This window comes from Lethenteron reissneri, chromosome 61, assembly GCF_015708825.2.
Source record: "Lethenteron reissneri isolate LAM-NWPU_2019-01 chromosome 61, ASM1570882v1, whole genome shotgun sequence".
Classification (NCBI taxonomy): Eukaryota; Metazoa; Chordata; class Hyperoartia; order Petromyzontiformes; family Petromyzontidae; genus Lethenteron; species Lethenteron reissneri.
This window is the reverse complement of record NC_083839.1, coordinates 5,187,305-5,210,957: the sequence shown is the minus strand read 5'-3', so window position 1 is coordinate 5,210,957 and position 23,653 is coordinate 5,187,305. Positions and strand designations below refer to the sequence as shown.

At 49.4% G+C, this 23,653-nt stretch overlaps 1 protein-coding gene across 1 annotated transcript; it reads right to left on the bottom strand.

The window, feature by feature from the left end:
* Window positions 1-9,623: 9,623 nt before the first annotated feature.
* Window positions 9,624-21,218, bottom strand: LOC133358406 (NADH dehydrogenase [ubiquinone] 1 alpha subcomplex subunit 4-like 2). The gene is made up of 4 exons (XM_061576731.1): window positions 20,706-21,218; window positions 19,675-19,763; window positions 18,053-18,113; window positions 9,624-9,728 (listed from the first exon to the last, which is right to left on the bottom strand). The coding sequence occupies exons 1-4, from the start codon at window positions 20,754-20,756 to the stop codon at window positions 9,672-9,674; spliced, it is 258 nt and encodes an 85-aa protein (XP_061432715.1). The 5' UTR covers window positions 20,757-21,218; the 3' UTR covers window positions 9,624-9,671.
* Between the last annotated feature and the right edge of the window lie 2,435 nt (window positions 21,219-23,653).

The following is a 23,653-nucleotide window of genomic DNA, read 5'->3' as shown; positions in this document are numbered from 1 at the left end:
GATGATGATGTTGAGTAATGATGATGATGATGTTGAGTAATGATGATGATGATGTTGTTGAGTAATGATGATGATGATGGTTGTTGAGTAATGATGATGATGTGTTGTTGAGTAATGATGATGATGATGTTGAGTAATGATGATGAGTTGTTGAGTAATGATGATGTTGTTGAGTAATGATGATGATGATGTTGAGTAATGATGATGATGTGTTGAGTAATGATGATGATGTTGTGAGTAATGATGATGATGTTGTTGAGTAATGATGATGATGATGTTGTTGAGTAATGATGATGATGTTGTTGAGTAATGATGATGATGTTGTTGTTGAGTAATGATGATGATGATGTTGAGTAATGATGATGATGTTGTTGAGTAATGATGATGATGTGGAGTAATGATGATGATGATGTTGAGTAATGATGATGATGATGTTGAGTAATGATGATGATGATGTGAGTAATGATGATGTTGTGTGAGTAATGATGATGATGATGTTGAGTAATGATGATGTTGTGTTGAGTAATGATGATGATGATGTTGAGTAATGATGATGATGATGTTGAGTAATGATGATGTTGTTGTGAGTAATGATGATGATGATGTTGAGTAATGATGATGATGTTGTTGAGTAATGATGATGATGTTGTGAGTAATGATGATGATGATGTTGAGTAATGATGATGAGATGTTGTTGAGATAATGATGATGATTGTTGTTGAGTAATGATGATGATTGATTGTTGAGTACTGATGATGATTTTTTTGAGTAATGATGACCTGACTGTTGTTGAGTTAATGATGGCTTGTGTTGTTGCATAATGATGATGATGATTGTTGAGTAATGATTAGATTGATGTTGAGTCATGATGATGTGATGATTGTTGCGAGTAATGATGATGATTGTTGTTGCGTAATGATGCTGTTGTTGTTGTTGAGTAATGATGATGATGTCTGAGTATGAGAATGAATGTGTTGAATGATTCGTTGTGTGAGTAATGCTGATGATTGATTGTTGAGTAATGATGATGATTGTGTTGCGTTTAATGATGATGATGAGTTGAGTAATGATGATGTATGTTGTTGAGTAATGATGATGATTGATTGTTGAGTTCATGTGATGACTGATGTTGCGTAATGATGATCCTGTTGTTGTGGAGTAATGTGATGATGATTGTTGAGTAACATGATGATGATGTTGTTGAGTGAATGATGATGATGATGTTGAGTAATGATGATGTGTTGTTGAGTAATGATGATGATGATGTTGAGTAATGATGATGTGTGTTGAGTAATGATGATGATGTTGTTGAGTAATGATGATGATGATTGTGAGTAATGATGATTATGTTGTTGAGTAATTGATGATGATGTGTTGAGTAATGATGATGATGTTGTTGATTAATATGATGATGTGTGTTGAGTAATGATGATGATGATGTTGAGTAATGATGATGATGTTGTTGAGTAATGATGATGCTGATTGTTGAGTAATGATGATGATGTTGTTGAGTAATGATGATGCTTGTTGTTGAGTAATGATGATGATGATGTGAGTAATGATGATGTTGTTGTTGAGTAATGATGATGATGATGTTGAGTAATGATTGATGATGATGTTGAGTAATGATGATGTTGTTGTTGAGTAATGATGATGATGATTGTTGAGTAATGATGATGATGTTGTTGAGTAATGATGATGATGATGTTGAGTAATGATGATGATGTGTGTTGAGTAATGATGATGATTGATTGTTGAGTAATGATGATGATGATGTTGAGTAATGATGATGTTGTTGTTGAGTAATGATGATGATGATGTTGAGTAATGATGATGTTGTTGTTGAGTAATGATGATGTTGTTGTTGAGTAATGATGATGATGTTGTTGAGTAATGATGATGTTGTTGTTGAGTAATGATGATGATGTTGTTGAGTAATGATGATGATGATGTTGGAGTAATGATGATGATGTTTTGAGTAATATGTTTGCCTGAGTGGTAATGATGATGATGATGTTGAGTAATGAATGATGATGATTGTTTGAGTAATGATGATGATGATGTTGAGTAATGATGATGATGATGTTGAGTAATGATGATGATGATGTTGAGTAATGATGATGATGTGTGAGTAATGATGATGATGTGATGTGAGTAATGATGATGATGATGTTGAGTAATGATGATGTGATGTTGAGTAATGATGATGATTGATGTTGAGTAATGATGAGGATGTTGTTGTTGAGTAATGATGATGATGATGTTGAGTAATGATGATGATGAGTTGAGTAATGATGATGATGTTGATTGTTGAGTAATGATGATGATGATGTTGAGTTAATGATGATGATGTGATGAGTAATGATGATGATGTTGATGTTGAGTAATGATGATGATTGATGTTGAGTAATAATGATGAGTGTTGAGTAATGATGATGATGTTGATTGTTGAGTAATGATGATGATGATGTTGAGTAATGATGATGATGATGTTGAGTAATGATGATGATGATGTTGAGTAATGATGATGATTGTTGTTTGAGTAATGATGATGATGATGTTGAGTAATGATGATGATGATGTTGAGTAATGATGATGATGATGTTGTGAGTAAATGATGATGATGTTGGTGAGTAATGATGATGATGATGATGTTGAGTAATGATGATGATGTTTGAGTAATGATGATGTTGTTGTGAGTAATGAGTCATGATGATGATGATGTTGAGTAATGATGATGATGTTGTTGAGTAATGATGATGATGCTTGTGAGTAATGATGATGATGTTGTGTTGAGTAATGATGATGATGATGTGTTGAGTAATGATGATGTTGTGTTGAGTAATGATGATGTTGTTGTTGAGTAATGATGATGTTGTTGTGAGTAATGATGATGATGATGTTGTTGAGTAATGATGATGATGTTGTTGTGAGTAATGATGATGCTGTTGTTGAGTAATGATGATGTTGTTGTTGAGTAATGATGATGATGATTGTTGAGTAATGATGATGATGATGTTGAGTAATGATGATGATGTTGTTGAGTAATGATTGATGTTGTTGTTGAGTAATGATGATGATTGTTGTTGAGTAATGATGATGATGATTGTTGAGTAATGCTGATGATGCTGTTGAGTAATGATGATGCTTGATGTTGAGTAATGATGATGTGATTGTTGAGTAATGATGATGCTGTGTTGAGTAATGATGATGATGATGTTGAGTAATGATGATGATGATTGTTGAGTAATGATGATGATTGTTGTTGAGTAATGATGATGATGATGTTGAGTAATGATGATGATTGTTGAGTAATGATGATGATGTTGAGTAATGATGATGATGTTGTGAGTAATGATGATGTGTTGTTGAGTAATGATGATGATGTTGTTGAGTAATGATGATGATGTGTTGAGTAATGATGATGATGATTGTTGAGTAATGATGATGATGTGTTGAGTAATGATGATGATGTTGTTGAGTAATGATTGATGATGTTGTTGAGTAATGATGATGATGTTGTTGAGTAATGATGATGATGATTGTTGAGTAATGATGATGTGTTGTGAGTAATGATGATGATGTGTTGAGTAATGATGATGTATGTTGTTGAGTAATGATGATGATGTGTTGTTGAGTAATGATTGATGATGTTGTTGAGTAATGATGATATGATGTTGAGTAATGATGATGATGATGTTGAGTAATGATGATGATGATTGTTGAGTAATGATGATGATTGTTGTTGAGTAATGATGATGATGATGTGAGTAATGATGATGATGTTGTTGAGTAATGATGATGCTGATGTGAGTAATGATGATGATGTTGTTGAGTAATGATGATGATGATGTGAGTAATGATGATGATGATGTGAGTAATGATGATGTTGTTGTTGAGTATGATGATGTGAGTATGATGATGTTGAGTAATGATGATGATGTTGTTGAGTAATGATGATGATGATGTTGAGTAATGATGATGATGATGTTGAGTAATGATGATGATGATGTTGAGTAATGATGATGATGATGTTGAGTAATGATTATGATGATGTTGAGTAATGATGATGATGATGTTGAGTAATGATGATGATGTTGTTGAGTAATGATGATGATGATGTTGAGTAATGATGATGATGATGTTGAGTAATGATTATGATGATGTTGAGTAATGATGATGATGATGTTGAGTAATGATGATGATGATGTTGAGTAATGATGATGATTATGTTAATGAAGTTGGTGACGTGGTTGTTTTGTACACACTTTACACTCGAGTGGTGGTGGTAGTGGTGGTAGTGGTGGTGGTGATAGTGGTGGTGGTGGTGGTGGTAGTGGCGCTGGTAGTGGCGGTGGTAGTGGCGGTGGTAGTGGTGGTGGTTCTGGTGGTGGTGGTTGTAGTGGTGGTTGTAGTGGTGGTGGTTGTAGTGGTAGTAGTGGTGGTGGTGGTGGCGGTAGTGGTGGTGGTGGTAGTGGTGGTAGTGGTGGTGGTGGTGGCGGTAGTGGTGGTTGTAGTGGTAGTAGTGGTGGTGGCGGTAGTGGTGGTGGTGGTAGTGGTGGTGGTGGTAATGGTGGTGGTGGTAATGGTGGTGGTGGTAGTGGTAGTAGTGGTAGTAGTGGTAGTGGTGGTGGTAGTGGTAGTAGTGGCGGTGGTAGTAATGGTGGTGGTAGTGGTAGTAGTGGCGGTAGTGGTGGTAGTAGTGGTAGTGGTGGTAGTAGTAGACGTCGTTCTAACGCGCGCTCGCCCCCATGGCAACCGATCTGCCCCCGAGGCCAGAACGAGCTCCGTCAACAAAGCGCCGCGTGCGAGCGGAGCGCAGCGCAGCGCTCCATGGACACAAACACTGCTCGCCCGGTAACAAGGGCGGCGACGTTTCGGACAATGGCCCTTCATCCGAGCACATCGCTGCCTAAACGTGGCACGCTGTTGGCCTGCTCCCTTTGACTGATGTTTAGGTCGCGTTCGCGATGGGGGCACACACTCTCTCGTGCCCGTGTGCCTGATGCCATTATGGAGGTCCGCGTGGCATCTGTCAATGGCGTCAGACGCGCCCCCTTACGTCACAACGGAAACATCGGCGCAGGCCGCGAAACAAACAGACGGAACGGCGCAAAAGACAAAGGTGTCCCGCATAGCCTCTGACAGACAGTTGGGGCAAGTGCTGTTAAACGAGTAGCAGCTATGAAGGAGAGACAGGGGGGTGGGGGTGCCGGGCGTGGTGCTGACCACCCACCCCTCGTTTGCCGTCGTCTGTGTTGCTCGCAAACAGCAATCGTCCCACACGATTTGTTAAAAGACAAATTCTACACGGGGGCTCTTTGTGCGTTGCGTGACTGGCATCTGCCAATCATCTCGGCCAATTAACCCACGGCACCTGGGTCTGTGCCGTGACCACGCTGGCTATGAGATGTTCACTCCCTCGCCGGGTCTGCAGGAGGTCGAGGGTTCGATCGCAACCCTGATGCCTGCTGCTGTTTATTCGGAGTCTGCGGTGTCTCTCTCTCTCTCTCTCCCACCGTGGTCGCGTGGATTTTTCTCCGCGCCCTCCGGAGTTTCCATCCATATTTAGAATCAACGTCAGCACGCGTTTAGAGCGTTTGGCTTCTCGACATTTCCACGTGGTGATGATGATGATGATGTTTAAATTGTTTTTTTACGCTTCTATCTGGCAACAAAACTGACACCTTTTTTACAAGGAGTCATGTTTGCATAGACCACAATACCTGCAGCCAAAAGGCGTCGTCTGGTCCAACCCATGTGAGACTAGGCTCTAAGGAAAGCTGTCTCGGGTGTGGACCAATCAACTTCAAGGACAGTGCACATTATCAGAGTTGTGTTTTTTGTTTGCATTATGACTGCAGGTATTGTGGTCAATGCAAACATGACTCTTTGTAAAAACCAAAAAGGTGTCAGTTTTGTTGCCAGATAGAAGGGTAAAAAACCAATTATCATATTTTTTTGGTATGATGATGATGTTGTTGATAAGCCACTTCGATGAGCGATCATTTGTGGCCAGGTCGCTTCTGGGACTTACCGTAAATGAGTTCGTCCACGCTGGACGCGCCTGATGATTGTTAGACTCGTCCCGCGTGCCACGCTAGGCCATTCACGAGCGTCGATCTACATTAAGATTGAGATGCGCGTGTGTGTGTGTGTACTGGTGTTCCACATGCGTGTGTACACGTGTTCCACGCGTGTGTGTGTGTACGTGTTCCACGCGTGTGTGTGTGTATACGTGTTACACACGTGTATGTGTACACGTGTTCCACGCGTGTGTGTGTACACGTGACACACGTGTGTGTGTTCACACCTATTCCACGTGTGTGCACGTGTGCTCCACGTGTGCTCGCTAACCGCTACACCTTCACCACAACGTCCACCACCACCACCATCAAACCACATCACCCCACATCGCCGCCATCACAAACCAAGAGACACAGGTGCCTACTGAGTGCAGATATATTTTGTGGTTAGCGAGCACCTATTAAAGCCGAGATTAATACAGTACACGGGGAACAGAAATACGTAGGCCCGATCGCCTCCCTCACTCTCTCACTCACTCCCGGCTCTGACCTTCACGATCCACACCACCAACGCGCCAAGGGACGAACGGTTCTCATTTCGGGCTGGGTCGACCTAGTGGGGAGTCAGACCAGGCCCACGCAGCCATTGGCTGGCCCCGCTGGTTCTGAGGATCAGCAAAGCCAAGCTAGCGACTCGAACCCAGGACACCGCAGTGTAGAAAAAATAAAATACAAAGATCCCCCGTGTAGCCTGCAACAGACTGTTGGGGCAAGTGCTGTTAGCGAGCAGCTACGAAGGCCGGGTGGGTGGCCAGCACCACGTCTCGGCCGCCTTTGTCTCCCCGGTGGACACGTGGTTTACACGCCGCGCACCAGGTATTCATTTGAGGCTGAGTCGACCTAGGGGAGGCCCAGGACCGGTTCTAGATAATCGTCACCGGCGTCGGTGTTGGCCGCGAGCGGGAATCAAACTCGGGCGGCCGGGTCCGTGGCGCGGCGTAGCGCTAGACAAAGAGGCCTTTCGTGGGCAGAGCGCTCTGAGTTAGCGAGCACCTATTAAGGCAGGCACGGCGGACGCGGAAGTGGCGTTGATGGAACCACTCCGGACCCGTCTCCGCCGCCACGGCCACGGCTAAAATTCTAAGGCAACAACAACAACAGGGGGTGATTTAAGGCCGAGTTGACCTAGGGGAGGGCCCACCACCGGTTCGGAAATCACCCTGCACCGATGTTGATTCCGTGATGATCGGACCCAGCCGCGACATCAGGCAAGCTCAGCAGGCTGGTGGGGGGGGGCGGCCTGGTCAGGGGACACGGGCATCGTCGCGGGTGACGCCGGCTGCATCACCCATCGTTGTGCCGTATCGCCCTTCCACGCCTCCTCTGTTCCACTGCACCAGCGTGGTGAAGTATGGTCAACCACCCCCCCTCCCTCCCCCCGCGACCCGCAGAGTGGCGAGTTCTTCATCCAAAGAGGGCTGCACGTGTACAAAGACAAAGATGGCCCGTATAGGCTGCAAAAGCTGCTGGGGCAAGCGCTGTGAGCTCTCCTTGCTTACCCCAGCGCTGATGTTTGACACACTCGCTCCAAGGTACGCATTTAAGACTGAGTTGACCTAGGGGAGGACCTAGGACCGGTTCACGTAATCGTCACGGCCGGGTTCGAAGCGCAGCGCGCTAACCACTGCGCCACCGCTCCACGACGGTGATAGCGATGGTGGATGCATGTTAGGGCAGGCAAAGAGGCCCCGTATAGACTTAGCAAATTGTTGGGGCAAGTGCTGTTAGCGAGCAGAACCTATGAAGCCCGGCACGGCACACGAGGGGGGGGGGGTGAGTGGCCAGCACCACGCCCGGCCGCCTTTGTCTCCCCAGTGCTGATGTATCAGACTTTGCAGCAGTTACCCATTTTAAGGTTGAATCGACCGAGGGGAGGCCCAGGACCGGTTCAGATAATCGTCACTGGGTGTTGTCCGTGAGCGGGAATCGAACTCGGGTCGCCGGGTTCGTAGCGCTGACCGCTACACTACCGCTTCCCCAACACACAAAGATCCCCCGTATAGCCTGCACAGACTGTTGGGGCAAGTGCTGTTAGCGAGCAGCACCTATGAAGGCTGCCACGGCGGACGAGGGGGGTGACTGGCCACACAACACGCGACGCTTGTGCCAGGCTAGGTGCACGTTGAGGCCACCTGAAGTGTCGAACGCCCGCTGGCAGGAGGTCACGGGGCACACCCAGGTGCCACGGGTCGACTGACTGAGACGACTGGCTGATGCACCACCTGTGCCCCCTACTGTGCCAACTTGCTGTGCTTTAGCCACCCGGCGCTCCGCTCGTTGATGTGAGCGTCGCTCTTCTGCCCTCCGTTGTTGTTGGAGGGCGACTGCCTCCAACTGCCCAGCAGCGTCCTTCACGAGCCTCCTCCACAGAAGCCTATCCTGACACCGCTGGTACCAGTCATCGGCAAGTCCACTCAGCTCCACGTCCTCTTGTACCACATCACTCCATCTCTTCTCTAGCCCGTGCCGCGCCCGTTTAGCCCCCTCTACCCAGCCAAACAGAAGCTGCTTGGGCAAGCGGTGGCTGGCCATGCGGGCTACGTGATCCAGCCAAAGCAGCCTGCTGGAGGAGCTCACTGATGGGAATGTGTCCAGATCTTTATTGACACGTACACACGTAGACACACACACACACACAGGCATACAGGTACACACACAGGCACACAGGTACACACACACACAGGTACACACACACAGGTACACACACAGGTGCACACACACACACAGGTGCACACACACAGGCACACACAGGTGCACACACACAGGTACACACACACAGGTACACACACAGGTAGACACACACACAGGTACACACACAGGTACACACACACACAGGTGCACACACAGGTACACACACACAGGTGCACACACAGGTACGCACAGGTGCACACACAGGTACACACACACAGGTGCACACAGGTACACACACACACAGGTACACACACACACAGGTGCACACACAGGTACACACACAGGTAGACACACACACAGGTACACACACAGGTACACACACACAGGTGCACACACAGGTACACACACACAGGTGCACACAGGTACACACACACAGGTACACACACACACAGGTGCACACACAGGTACACACACAGGTAGACACACACAGGTACACACACAGGTACACACACACAGGTGCACACACAGGTACACACACACAGGTGCACACACAGGTACGCACAGGTGCACACACAGGTACACACACACAGGTGCACACAGGTACACACACACACAGGTACACACACACACAGGTGCACACACAGGTACACACACACACACGCACACAGCTACACACAGGTGCACACACACAGGTACACACACAGGTAGACACACACACAAGTACACACACAGGTACACACACACAGGTGCACACACAGGTACACACACACAGGTGCACACACAGGTACACACAGGTGCACACAAACAGGTGCACACACAGGTACGCACAGGTGCACACAGGTACACACACGCACACAGCTACACACAGGTGCACACACGACTCGCCACCTCCACCCCCCCTGACGCCCCCGCCCCCCCCCCCCGTGTCCCCGCGGCCAGTCGAGTGGGAGGAGTCTAGAAGTCGGGTCTGTCCTTCTTCAGCTTGTCGTAGTCCATGGAGACTGCGAGGAACTGTGTGGGGGGAGGGGGTTAGAGAGAGAGGGGGGGGGGTAGAGATGAGGAGAGAGAGGATGGGGAACATAGACATAGAGTAGGGAGAAAGGGGGTAGAGAGGGGGTATAGAAAGAGGGGGTAGAGAGAGAGGGTGGTAGAGAGAGGTGGGGTAGAGAGAGGGGATAGAGAGAGGAGGGGGTAGAAAGAGGGGGGTAGAGAGAGGGGGTAGAGAGAGAGGGGGTAGAGAGAGGGGGGTAAAAAGAGGGGGTAGAGAGAGAGGGGGTAGAGAAAGAGAGGGGGTAGAGAGAGGGGATAGATAGAGGGGGGGTAGAGAGAGAGGGGGTAGAGAGAGAGGGGGGTAGAGAGAGAGGGGGAATGGGGTAAGGAGAGCAGAGCGTGACATCTTTTGTAAACTCTTCCATTTAAAAAGGGTGGGGAGGGGAGCACATAAAGCAAATCATTAAAATCAAACAAACACAAACGAACTGATGAACGAAGCAAAGTGCCGACTGCACCGAGCATCTTCTTGTTTCCGCTGATCGTAAAAAATAAAAAACAGAGAGATGGAGAGAGAGTTGAGAGAGAGACCCCCCCCGCCCCCGTAAAACACCCCCAGCCCCCTCCAAGACAAAGCTCCCCCGCGTAGCCTCAACATATTGTTGGGCGCAAGTGCAGTTTGCGAGTTGCACTCCCCGTCCGTCTTTGTCTCCCCGGCGTTCGCTACGCGACCCCCCTCGCGATCTCACTCGCAGTCCAAAGACAAAGCTCCCCCGCGTAGCCTCAACATATTGTTGGGCGCAAGTGCAGTTTGCGAGTTGCACTCCCCGTCCGTCTTTGTCTCCCCGGCGTTCGCTACGCGACCCCCCTCGCGATCTCACTCGCAGTCCAAAGACAAAGCTCCCCCGCGTAGCCTCAACATATTGTTGGGCGCAAGTGCAGTTTGCGAGTTGCACTCCCCGTCCGTCTTTGTCTCCCCGGCGTTCGCTACGCGACCCCCCTCGCGATCTCACTCGCAGTCCAAAGACAAAGCTCCCCCGCGTAGCCTCAACATATTGTTGGGCGCAAGTGCTGTTGGCGGGGTATGAAGGCTACCGGCACTGTGGCACACGAGGGGGTGGGCGGTCAGCACCACGCCCGGCCGCCTTTGTCTCCCCTATTTGTCGATAATCTCAATGGAGCGATTTGCTGGTACTGGAATCGTTCAGCAATGGGATGTTTGGTGAATACCAGTTACTGTTTTGATGATGGTGATGATGGCGATGGTAATGGTACTGCTGTTGATGGGTGATAATGATGTCGACGACGATGATGATGTTAATGATGCTGCTATTGTTGATGTTGATGATGCGGGCAGGAGATAGGGAAAATCATCGCGTACTCCGAGAGGATAATCACTTCCCGTGACACTGGGCAGTGAGTGCAAGGATGTTTGTCTGTGTGCGTGACTGTGTATGTCTGTGTGTGTGTGTATCTGTGGGTGCGTGTCTGTCTGTGTGTGTGTGTCTGTGTGTGTGTGTGTCTGTGTGTGTGTGTCTGTGTGTCTGTGTCTGTGTGTGTGTCTGTGTGCGTGACTGTGTATGTCGGTGTGTGTGTGTGTATCTGTGGGTGCGTGTCTGTCTGTGTGTGTGTGTCTGTGTGTGTGAGTGTCTGTGTGTGTGTCTGTGTGTCTGTGTCTGTGTGTGTGTCTGTGTGCGTGACTGTGTATGTCGGTGTGTAAGTATCTGTGTGTGTGTCTGTGTGTGTGTGTGTTTCTGTGTGTGTGTGTGTATCTGTGGGTGTGTCTGTGTGTGTGTATCTGTGTGTGTGTGTCTGTCTGTGTTTGTCTGTGTGCGTGTCTGTGTATGTCGGTGTGTGTGTGTGTATCTGTGGGTGCGTGTATGTCGGTGTGTGTGTGTGTATCTGTGTGTGTGTGTGTCTGTGTGTGTGTGTGTCTGTGTGTGTTTCTGTGTGCGTGTCTGTGTATGTCGGTGTGTGTGTGTGTGTATCTGTGGGTGCGTTCTGGCTCCTGCCACCATGAGGGGTGGACAGTCCTCTACTCGGGGCAGGAGACTGCCAAACAACAGGGTGTGGCTCTTCTTCTGAACAAAAGAATGAAGGGGGCGTGGGAGCGTGGCGGTGAGGTGTGGGAAGCTGTAAGCCCCAGGATACTTTGGGCTCGCCTTCCCATCAACCAGAGGCGAGGAGTGGTGGTCGTGGTTACTTATGCCCCCACCGAAGATGAAGATCCGTGGAGGGATGCAGGCAAAGCCGATGAGTCAGACGCTTTCTATGACCTCCTGTCACAGGTGCTGGCTAAAGTGGCCACTCGGGACAGAGTCATCTTGTTGGGTGACTTCAATGCCCGAGTTGGTCATGATGATGGCACCTGGTCTGGAGTGATTGGAAGGCATGGGCCAGATCAGCTCAATAATAACGGTAGGAGGCTGCTAGATTTTTGTGCAGCCCATGGGCTTGTAATTACCAACACGCTCTTCCGGCATCGGCGCATCCACACAACATCATGGATACATGCCGGGTCCAAGCAAGAACATCTGCTGGACTACATAGTGACGGACCAGCGGATGCGAGCCCATGTCCTTGACACCAGGACCTACCGTGGAGCTGATCTGTCCTCTGACCATCGTCTAGTCATCTGTAAGATGCGCCTGCCTTTCTTCCACTCCGGTGGTGGGTGTACACCCAGGATCCCATTCCAACCAAAAGTGGCCTGGTCTCAGTTAGCTGATAAAAGTTGCAAGCGAGAATTTCATCATCGCTTGCAGCTGGGGTTGGCATCGTCCCCCACTCCACCTGATGTCGAGGGGAAATGGGCGAGGTTTAAGACTGTGACTCATGCAGCCGCAATGGCTGCTTTGGGTACGCGGTCCAGACCTCCCCAGAAACCCTGGCTGACAGAGGAGGTGTTCAGGTTAATTGAGAAAAAGCGACAGGCCCACTCTCATCGCCTACAGCATCCCACGTCAGAGAATGAGGAGGTTTACCGCAGCCTTCGCTCGGAAGTTCGGAGAGCCGTAAGGCGCTGTAAGGATGGGTGGTGGTCGCTGGTTGCTGAGGAGATGGAGTCTGCCTCAGTGGCCCGTGATCACAAATCATTATTTAACTCCATCAAAAAAGTAACCTGCAGCGCCACACCTATTACCATCATTAGAGGAAAAAACGGTGATCCAATCTCCGACCCCCAGGAACAGGTTTGCAAATTTGCTGAGCATTTCTGTGAGGTCCTGGGGGAGGGAAATTCTCTCAGCCAGGAAAACATCATGGCAAAAAGTGGTGATAACCCTGCTGAGGCTGCGGTGCCTCAAATATTGGAAGAGGTCACCCCCTGTGAGTGGCTGGCTGAGGTGCCAGCTGTTGAGGAAGTACTGAGGGCGATCCGGAGTCTGAGACCAGGGAAGGCACCGGGCAGAGATGATCTCCCAAGCGAAATGCTGAGGGAGGGTGGCGTTTGTGCACAGACTGCCCTATATGACATCATAACAACAGTCTGGACCACTGGACGGGTTCCGCAGGACTGGAAGGATGCCCTGGTGGTCCCCCTCTTTAAGAAGGGGGACCGTACCGACTGTAACAACTACAGGGGCATCTCACTCCTCAGTGTGCCGGGTAAGGTCCTGGCAAGGATTATTCAACATCGCCTTGCTAGGCACGCTGAGGAGGGGCTTGCGGAGCCCCAATGCGGTTTCAGGAAAGGGCGGTCCTGCACAGATGCCATATTTTCTGTCCGTCTGCTACAGCAGAGGTGTAGGGAATTCCAAAAAGACCTACATCTCTGCTTTATTGACCTGGTCAAGGCCTATGATACCATCAGTAGGACTGGGCTCTGGGTTGTTCTTCGTGCTTTCGGAGTCCCTGACCCTCTGCTCACGATCATTAAGGACCTTCATGATGGTGAGCGGGCCCGGGTAAAACTACGTGGCCGGGAGTCGGAGCCTTTCCCTGTACACCTTGGGGTGCGACAGGGATGTCCTCTGGCTCCCACATTATTTAACATCTATTTTGACCGCGTAGTTCGTGAAGCCTTCAATAGCTGTACCGGGGGAATTTCCATTTGGTACAGATATAATGGGAGGCTGATCGATGCCCGGGTGCGATCAAGGGATGGCTCCCTATTGGTCAACCACGTTATGTATGCCGATGATTTGGTAATAGCTGCTCATTCAGAAGAGGAGTTGGAGACGCTGCTGCTGAGACTGGAGCGTGCCACTAAGAGGTGGGGCCTTACCATCAGCCCCACCAAAACTAAGCACCTGCCTGGGTATTTTGTACCATCGGACACTCCACCCCCACAACTCCCAATTGGTGATGGGGCAGTTGTGGAGAGAGTGGAGAGTTTCCCATACCTGGGCAGTGTGCTTATGACCGGCTCCAGTCTATCAGCAGAGGTCTCACTCCGAATCAGTCGAGCGGCAATATCTTTTCATCGGTTGCGTAACGCTGTGTGGAAGCTACCTGGTCTGTCGCTCCGCACGAAGCTTCAGGTCTTCTCGGCCACGGTCATTCCCTCCCTTCTCTACGCTTGCGAGACGTGGACCCCCCTGGTGGAGCATCTTCGCCGGTTGGAAACATTTAGGCTGGCCTGCCTACGATCCATCCTGGGTTTAACCAGGCTGGATTGTGTGAGGAGCTCACAAATCCTTGAAAGATCTGGGCAAAGTCCCATCAGTGAGCTCCTCCGGCAGGCAAGGCTGCGTTGGCTGGGTCATGTAGCCCGCATGCCCAGCCACCGCATGCCTAAACAGCTTTTGTTCGGCCGGATCGAGGGGGCTAGACGGGCGCGGCACGGGCTGGAGAAGAGATGGAGTGATGTGGTACAGGAGGACGTGGAGCTGAGTGGACTTGCCGATGACTGGTACCAGCGGTGTCAAGATCGGCCTCAGTGGAGGAGGCTCGTGAAGGACGCTACTGGGCAGTTGGAGGCAGTCGCCCTCCAACAACAACGGAGGGCGGAGGAGCGACGCTCACAACAACGAGCGGAGCGCCGGGTGGCTAAAGCACAGCAAGTTGGCACAGTAGGGGGCACAGGTGGTGCATCAGCCAGTCATCTCGGTCATCTCGGTCAGTCGACCCGTGGCACCTGGGTCTGCCCCGTGACCTCCTGCCAGCGGGCTTTCGACACTTCACGTGGCCTCAAGGTGCACTTGGCCTGGCACAAGCATCGTGGTGACGTCACCGCCACTTAGTGGCGAATGGCGGTTGTTGTTGTTGTTGTGTGTATGTCTGTGTGTAAATATATGTGTGTGTGTGTGTCTGTCTGTGTGTGTGTCTGTGTGCGTGTCTGTGTGTGTGTATCTGTGTGTGTGTCTGTGTGTGTGTATCTGTGTGTGTGTGTCTGTGTGTGTGTCTGTCTGTGTGTGTGTCTGTGTGTGTGTATCTGCGTGTGTTTCTGTGTGTGCGTGTCTGTGTGCGTGTCTGTGTGTGTGTCCGTGTGTGTCTGTGTGTATCTGTGTACGTGTCTGTGTGTGTGTCTGTGTGTGTGTCTGTGTGTGAATCTGTGTGTGTGTCTGTGTGTGTCTGTGTGTGTGTCTGTGTGTGTATCTGTGTGCGTGTCTATGTGTGTATCTGTGTGTGTGTGTGTGTGGGTCTTTGTCTGTGTGTCTTCGATTCTCGCTCACGACCAAAACCAGTGAAGATTATCTGAACCGGTGCTGGGCCTCCCCTAGGTCGACTCAGCCTCAAATGAGTATTTGGTGCGGTGTGTAAACATCGCCACTAGGGAGACAAAGGCGGCCGGGCGTGGTGCTGGCCACCCACCCCCTCGTGTGCCGTGTCGGCCTTCATAGGTGCTACTCGCTAACAGCACTTGCCCCAACAGTCTGTGAAGGCTACACGGGGGGTCTTTGACATTGTGCGAGGCTGTGGGTGTGTGTGAGAGAGATTCGCCTGTTAAACAAATACACGCATCGATGATGCACGTGGATATACGCACACACACGCACACACACGCACACACGCACACACACGCACGCACACACACGCACGCACACACACGCACGCACACACACGCACGCACGCACACGCACGCACGCACACACACGCACGCACACACACGCACACACACACACGCACGCACACGCACACACACGCACGCACACACACGCACGCACACGCACGCACACACACACGCACACACACGCACGCACACACACGCACGCACACGCACGCACGCAAACGCGAACACAAACATCCACAAACACGCACACACACACACGCACAAACACGCACACACACACGCACACACACACACGCACACACACACACTCACGCACACACACGCACGCAAACGCGAACACAAACATCCACAAACACGCACGCACACACACGCACGCACACACACACGCACACACACGCACGCACACACACGCACGCACACGCGAACACAAACATCCACAAACACGCACACACACACACGCACACACACTCACGCACACACACGCACGCACACGCGAACACAAACATCCACAAACACGCACACACACGCACGCACACACACGCACGCACACACACGCACGCACACACACACACACGCACACACACGCACGCACGCACGCACACACACACACGCACGCACGCACACACACACACGCACACACGCAAACGCGAACACAAACATCCACAAACACGCACACACACGCACGCACACACACACACACGCACACACACGCACGCACACACACACACACGCACACACACACACGCACACACACACACGCACACACACGCACGCACACACACGCACACACACACACGCACACGCACACACACACGCACACACACGCACGCACACACACACACGCACACACACACACGCACGCACACACACGCACGCACGTGATTACATCGGTAATCGTGATACCTCGAAAGAGTTAAACAAAGATAAACGTCCCCCGTATAGCCTCGGCGTGTTTCGTTGGGGGGGGGAGGGGCAAGTGCTGAAGGCGAGTGGCAGCGCCTACGAAGGCCGCCTTTGTCTTCCCAGCGCCGGTGTCTATACACGGCGGCAGGCACTCGTTTTAAGGCTGAGTAGACCTAGGAGAGACTCCGCGACCGCCAGTATTTGCTCGTCGCACGCGGGACTCGCGCTAACCACTGCGCCACCGCTCGCCCTCCTACTGAGTGGCACACAAAGACAAAGACCCCCCCCAGCCGCCGTATAGCCTCAGTAGACTGTTGGGGCAAGTGCTGTTAGCGAGTAGGGCCTTTGTCTCCCCAGTGGCGACATTTACCACACACCGCATTTGAGGCTGAGTCGACCTAGGGGAGGCCCAGGACCTGTTTCAGATAATCGTCACCGGTGTTGGTCGTGAGCGGGAATCGAACTCGGGTGGCTGGGTTCGTAGCGCTAACCGCTACACGACCGCACCCCAGACACAGACACACACACAGACACAGACACACACACACACATAAATACATTCACACACACAGACACACACACACAGACACACACACACGTAAATACATTCACACACACACACACACAGACACACACATACACACACACAGACACACACACACGTAAATACATTCACACACACACATACAGACACACACAGACACACACAGACACACACACATAAATACATTCACACACACACACACAGACACACACACAGACAGACACACACATAAATACATTCACACACACACAGACACACACACACAGAGACACACACACGTAAATATATTCATACACATACACACACAGACACACACAGAGACACACACACACATAAATACATTCACACACACAGACACACACACACAGACACACACACAGACACACACACGCGTAAATACATTCACACACACACAGACACACACACACACACAGACACACACACATAAATACATTCACACACACACACAGACACACACAGACACACACACATAAATACATTCACACACACACACAGACACACACAGACAGACACACACATAAATACATTCACACACACACAGACACAGACACACACACAGAGACACACACACGTAAATATATTCACACACATACACACACAGACACACACACACATAAATACATTCACACACACACAGACACACACACACAGAGACACACACAGACACACACACGCGTAAATACATTCACACACACACAGACACACACACACACAGACACACACACATAAATACATTCACACACACACAAGTACATATATCAACAAAGATAAGATAAATAGCTTCGTATTATCTTTGACAAAGACAAAGATCCCCCCGTGTATCCTTAACTTTGACAACACGCACGCGCACGCACATGCATAACGCGTGCGTCGCTGAACCAACTGCGGACATTCCACGTTAGTGTGGCGGGAGAGAAGCGGTACCTTGTACTGGTGAGTTGGTTCGAGATTGTTCCACGGCTCGGGGTTTCCTTTCTTGTTCCAACTGGGAGACACAGAGAGGTCGACGATTAGCCTCATGAAGCACATGGGCGATAGAGACAAAGACAAAGGTCCCCCGTGTGGCTTGTAACAGACTGTTGGGGCAAGTGCTGTTAGCGAGCGGCAGCGCCTATGAAGGCTACCGGCACTGTGGCACACGAGGGGGTGGGTGGCCAGCACCACGCCCGACCGCCTTTGTCTCCCCAGCGGCGATGTTTACCACACACCGCACCAGGAACTCATTTGAGGCCGAGTCGACCTAGGAGAGAGGCCCAGGACCGGTTCAGATAATCATCACCGGTGTTGGCCGTGAGCGGGAATCGAACTCGGGTCGCCGGGTTCGTAGCGCGGCGTAGCGCTAACCGCTGCACCACCGCTCCGGCAGGTGTGCGAGACACAGGGAGGCACGTTCAGTACCAGATACACTCGCCAGATACACTCGCCAGATACACTCGCCCGGACCAATCACCACTCACACCACGTATGTCTGTTGAACGTCTTTCGCACCGTACGTAGCCAACTAAACACACGCAGCATGCAAACTCACCCCATACACACCGCTCACTGGACACTCACCCCACTCACCAGATGCACTCACCGCTCACTAAACGCGTGATGTTGATTCTAAATAGGGAGGGGAAAACCGGAGGAGCCGGAGAAAAATCCAGGCGGGATCGAACCCACGACCTCCTGTGTACCAGGCGAGGTAGTTAACATCTCCTAGCCACCGTGGTGATAATGAGAGAGACACGCGGACTCCAAATATACAGCAGCAGGCGTCAGGGTCGGGATCGAACCCACGACCTCCTGTCTACCAGGCGAGGTAGTTAACATCTCCTAGCCACCGAGATGATGATGAGAGAGCGAGACACGCAAACTCCAAATATACAGCAGCAGGCATCAGGGTCGGGATAGAACCCACAACCTCCTGTATACCAGGCGAGGTAGTTAACATCTCCTAGCCACCGTGGTGATGATGAGAGAGAGCGAGACACGCAAACTCCAAATATACAGCAGCAGGCGTCAGGGTCGGGATCGAACCCACGACCTCCTGTAGACCAGGCGAGGTAGTTAACATCTCCTAGCCACCGTGATGATGATGAGAGAGCGAGACACGCAAACTCCAAATATACAGCAGCAGGCGTCAGGGTCGGGATCGAACCCACAACCTCCTGTATACCAGGCGAGGTAGTTAACATCTCCTCGCCACCGTGATAATGATGAGAGAGAGACACGCAAACTCCAAATATACAGCAGCAGGCGTCAGGGTCGGGATCGAACCCACGACCTCCTGTATACCAGGCGAGGTAGTTAACATCTCCTAGCCACCGTGATGATGATGAGAGAGAGACACGCAAACTCCAAATATACAGCAGCAGGCGTCAGGGTCGGGATCGAACCCACAACCTCCTGTATACCAGGCGAGGTAGTTAACATCTCCTAGCAACCGTGGTGCCAGGCACACTCAGAACTCACTCCAAACACGCTCGCCACTCACCAGAAACTCACCACACACACACAGCATTGCGGTGTTGTTGTTAGCGAGCTCCTATTAATGCACTCGCCTGATGTCGGGGTTGCGTAGGGCGAGACGGAGTGTGTAGAGGGCTGCTGTCGACAGACCAAGCCCAATGAAAAACAGCATCGGGTAGAGCTGAAATAACATCATCCATATCATCATAATCATCAATCATAATATCAATAATCATCATCATCAATGTCATGGCTATTATCATCAGTGATATCATCAATATGAGCATCAATACTATTAACATCATTATTATCATCAATAGCATCATATATTTTATCATCAATCATATCAGCATTAATATATCATCATCAATAATATCAACATATTTATTATCATTAATAATATCAACATCATTAATAATAGTATTGGTTCTTTTGGTAAAGTCACGTAGAAGGGAAACAATAAAATAATAAAAACATTTCTATAAAACAATAAAAATAAATAATGTTTTATTGTTTTATTTTTTAAATCCCTTCTACGTGACTTTACCGAAAGAAACAAGAATATGAACCCTGCAGTCACGGAAGCTTTAAATCAAAATCATTAATAATGTCTTCATATAATTGTTGTCATCACATCATCAAAATCATCATTATCGTTATATCAACATCGTCGTCATCGTCATGGTCATCATCAATATCACTATATTATAATCATCATGATCATCATGATCACCATGTCATCTTCGTTATTAACAACATCAAAAAGCTACCATCATCAGCTTCAACATCATCATTGTCGCCGTGACGAGCTTTATTAAATATCATCGCCAGGTGACGCATACTCTGCATCATCATCATCACATTCTCTTTACACATCATCACCATCACAACTGCCACCATCATCATCATCACAACTGTGATCGTCAGCTGTTTCACATCATCTTCATAATTATCATCATACACAGCAACATCAACAGCAGCAGCAGCAGCAGCTTTATTAATACAACTGTTATCATCACAACTCTCATCATTGGAACTATCATCATAATCATCACAAATACAATCACAAATATCACCGTCACGTGTGCCACCACGAGTGTCTGTCTGTTTGTCGTCAACTCACGCTGCGATGTTTCCGCGCCTTAGAGAAAAGATTCCCAAAGGGTGGCATCATTGCAGACTGCACGGACTGACTAGTCTACTGACTAAGCTATTGGCCAATCTACTGGCTAAGGCTATTGGCCAAATCTACTGGCTACTCTGCCGGCTACTCTGATGGCTCAGCTATTGGCTCATCTACTGACTAAACTGTTCACTCAGCAACTGACTCATTTACTGATTGACCGGTCAACTGACTGACTGGCTTCCTGACTGACTCGTCAACTCAACCTGCCGACTGACTGATCTCCTGATTGATCTCCTGACTAACAGACTGATCGAACTACTCATTCACCGGTCGACTCACTGCCTGATTTGCTGAACTATTGACTATCCCCACTGAGCTAGCTAGCGACTGACTGACTGACTGGAATGGACTAAAGCCAGGCAAGTTTAGCCGACGCTGACTGACTCGGAGCAGTGGCGCTGTGATGGACGCTGGGTGCCTGAGTGAGGCAGGAGCCGTGAACTCCGGGGAGAGAGAGAGGAGAGAGACAGGAGAGAGAGAGGAGGGGGGGGAGAGATAGGGGGGAGAGGAAAACGGAGTGGGGGGAGGTCGTGGGGAAGAGAGGATGTGGGGGTGGTAGAGATGGAAACGGGAGAGTTCGGGTGGAAGAGGAGATGGAGTGCAAATGTGAGAGGAGGGGAGAGAGAGATGCAGGGGTGAGAGTGATGGGAGAGTGGTGTTGGTGGTGGTGGAGTGTGGAGAAGGTGTAGAGATGAGCAGGGGATGAAGGTCGAAGAGAGGTCGGGTGAAAGAATTGGCGTGGTTAGGCAACCAGTCGGTCTGTTGGTTAGGCGGTGGGTCCTTGAGTCAGAGAGGGAGTCACAGAGGGAGTCAGTGTGAAAGTGAGTCAGTGTGAAAGTGAGTCAGTGAGTGAGTGAGTGACTCAGTGAGTGAGGCAGTGAGTGAGTGAGTGAGTCAGTGAGTGATGTTGTGAGTGAGGCAGTGAGTGAGTCAGTGAATGAGTCAGTGAGAGAGTGAGTGAGTCAGAGAGTGAGTGAGTCAGTGAATGAGTCAGTGAGAGAGTGAGTGAGTCAGTGAGTGAGTGAGTGAGTCAGTGAGTGAGTTAGTGAGTGACTCAGTGAGTGAGTCAGTCAGAGTCAGTGAGTGAGTGACTCAGTGAGTCAGTGAGTGAGTGACTCAGTGAGTGAGTCAGTGAGTGAGTCAGTGAGTGAGTGAGTGAGTGACTCAGTGAGTGAGTGAGTGACTCAATCAGTGAGTGAGGCAGTGAGTGAGTGACTTAGTGAGTGACTTAGTGAGTGAGGCAGTGAGTGAGTGAGGCAGTGAGGCAGTGAGTGAGTCAGTGAGTGAGTGACTCAGTGAGTGAGTGAGTGAGTCAGTGAGTGACTCAGTGAGTGAGTGACTCAGTGAGTGAGTCAGTGAGTGAGTCAGTGAGTGAGTGAGTGACTCCGTGAGTGAGTGACTCAGTGAGTGACTCAGTGAGTAAATTGATCAGTCAGTGGCTCAATGAGCCTATCAATTAGTGAGTCAGTCAATCAGTGAGTGGGTCAATGAGTGAATTGATCGGTCAGTGGCTAAATGAGCCGATCAATTAGTGAGTCAGTCAATCAGTGAGTGGGTCAATGAGTGAATTGATCGGCCAGTGACTCAATGAGCCAATCAATTAGTGAGTCAGTCAATCAGTGACTGGGTCAATGAGTGAATTGATCGGTCAGTGGCTCAATGAGCCGTTCAATTAGTGAGTCAGTCAATCAGTGAGTGGGTCAATGAGTGAATTGATCGGTCAGTGACTCAATGAGCCGTTCAATTAGTGAGTCAGTCATAAGGCACTGTGTGTGTGTGTTGAACATCTTTCGCGTCGTACGTTTCCCACCAAGCAAATCGGAGGTGCGGGGGAAAAACAACAAACTGGCACACACAGAAACACACAGCAACACGCAGAAACACGCAGAAACACGCAGAAACACGCAGAAACACACAGAAACACGCAGAAACACACAGAAACACACAGAAACACACAGAAACACGCAGAAACACACAGAAACACACAGAAACACGCAGAAACACGCAGAAACACACAGAAACACACAGAAACATGCAGAAACACGCAGAAAAACACAGAAACACGCAGAAACACTCAGAAATACAATTACAATCCACTGCTGGATTGAAGACCTCCTCCACCCATACACCCCCACCCACTCCTCCCACCACGCTCACCAGAAACACTCACCAGAAACACTCACCAGACACTCACCACTCACTCACCACTCACTCCCCACTCACTCACTCACCACTCACCACTCACTCACTCACCACTCACTCACCAGACACTCGCCACTCACCATATATTCACCACTGATAAAACACTCACCACTCACCACTGATAAAACACTCACCACTCACCATATACTCACCACTGAAAAAACACTCACCACTCACCACTGATAAAACACTCACCACTCACCACTGATTAAACACTCACCACTCACCACTGATTAAACACTCACCACTCACCACTGATTAAACACTCACCACTCACCACTGATTAAACACTCACCATATACTCACCACTGATAAAACACTCACCACTCGCCATATACTCACCACTGATAAAACACTCACCACTCACCACTGATTAAACAATCACCACTCACCAGACACAATCGCCAAACACTCGGCACACAACAATCACACTCACAACGACACCCACCACACACGCGCGTGTTTAAGTTGGTGAAGCGATAGTGTGACGAGGAGAGAGAGAGACAGAACGAAAGAGAGAGAGAGAGTTACCCAGGATCCGTTCGTATCTCACTCGCCACTGACGTTATCCGTGATCGGGGATCGAACTCAGGCGACCAGGGTTCATAACGCAGTGCGCTAACCACTGCGCCACCGCTCCACCCCCCCCCCCCCCTCCTTATATGAAGAATTTTCACGCCTCC

What these genes read in the sequence shown, in the direction of transcription:
- LOC133358406 (XM_061576731.1), bottom strand. Translation starts at nt 20,756, where the DNA reads ATGATGCCACCCTTTGGGAATCTTTTCTCTAAGGCGCGGAAACATCGC. An exon ending in AGGCGCGGAAACATCGCAGC is followed by an intron (nt 19,764 to 20,705) that starts GTGAGTTGACGA and finishes ATGTTATTTCAG; the next exon opens with CTCTACCCGATGCTGTTTTT. An exon ending in CTACGCAACCCCGACATCAG is followed by an intron (nt 18,114 to 19,674) that starts GCGAGTGCATTA and finishes TGTGTCTCCCAG; the next exon opens with TTGGAACAAGAAAGGAAACC.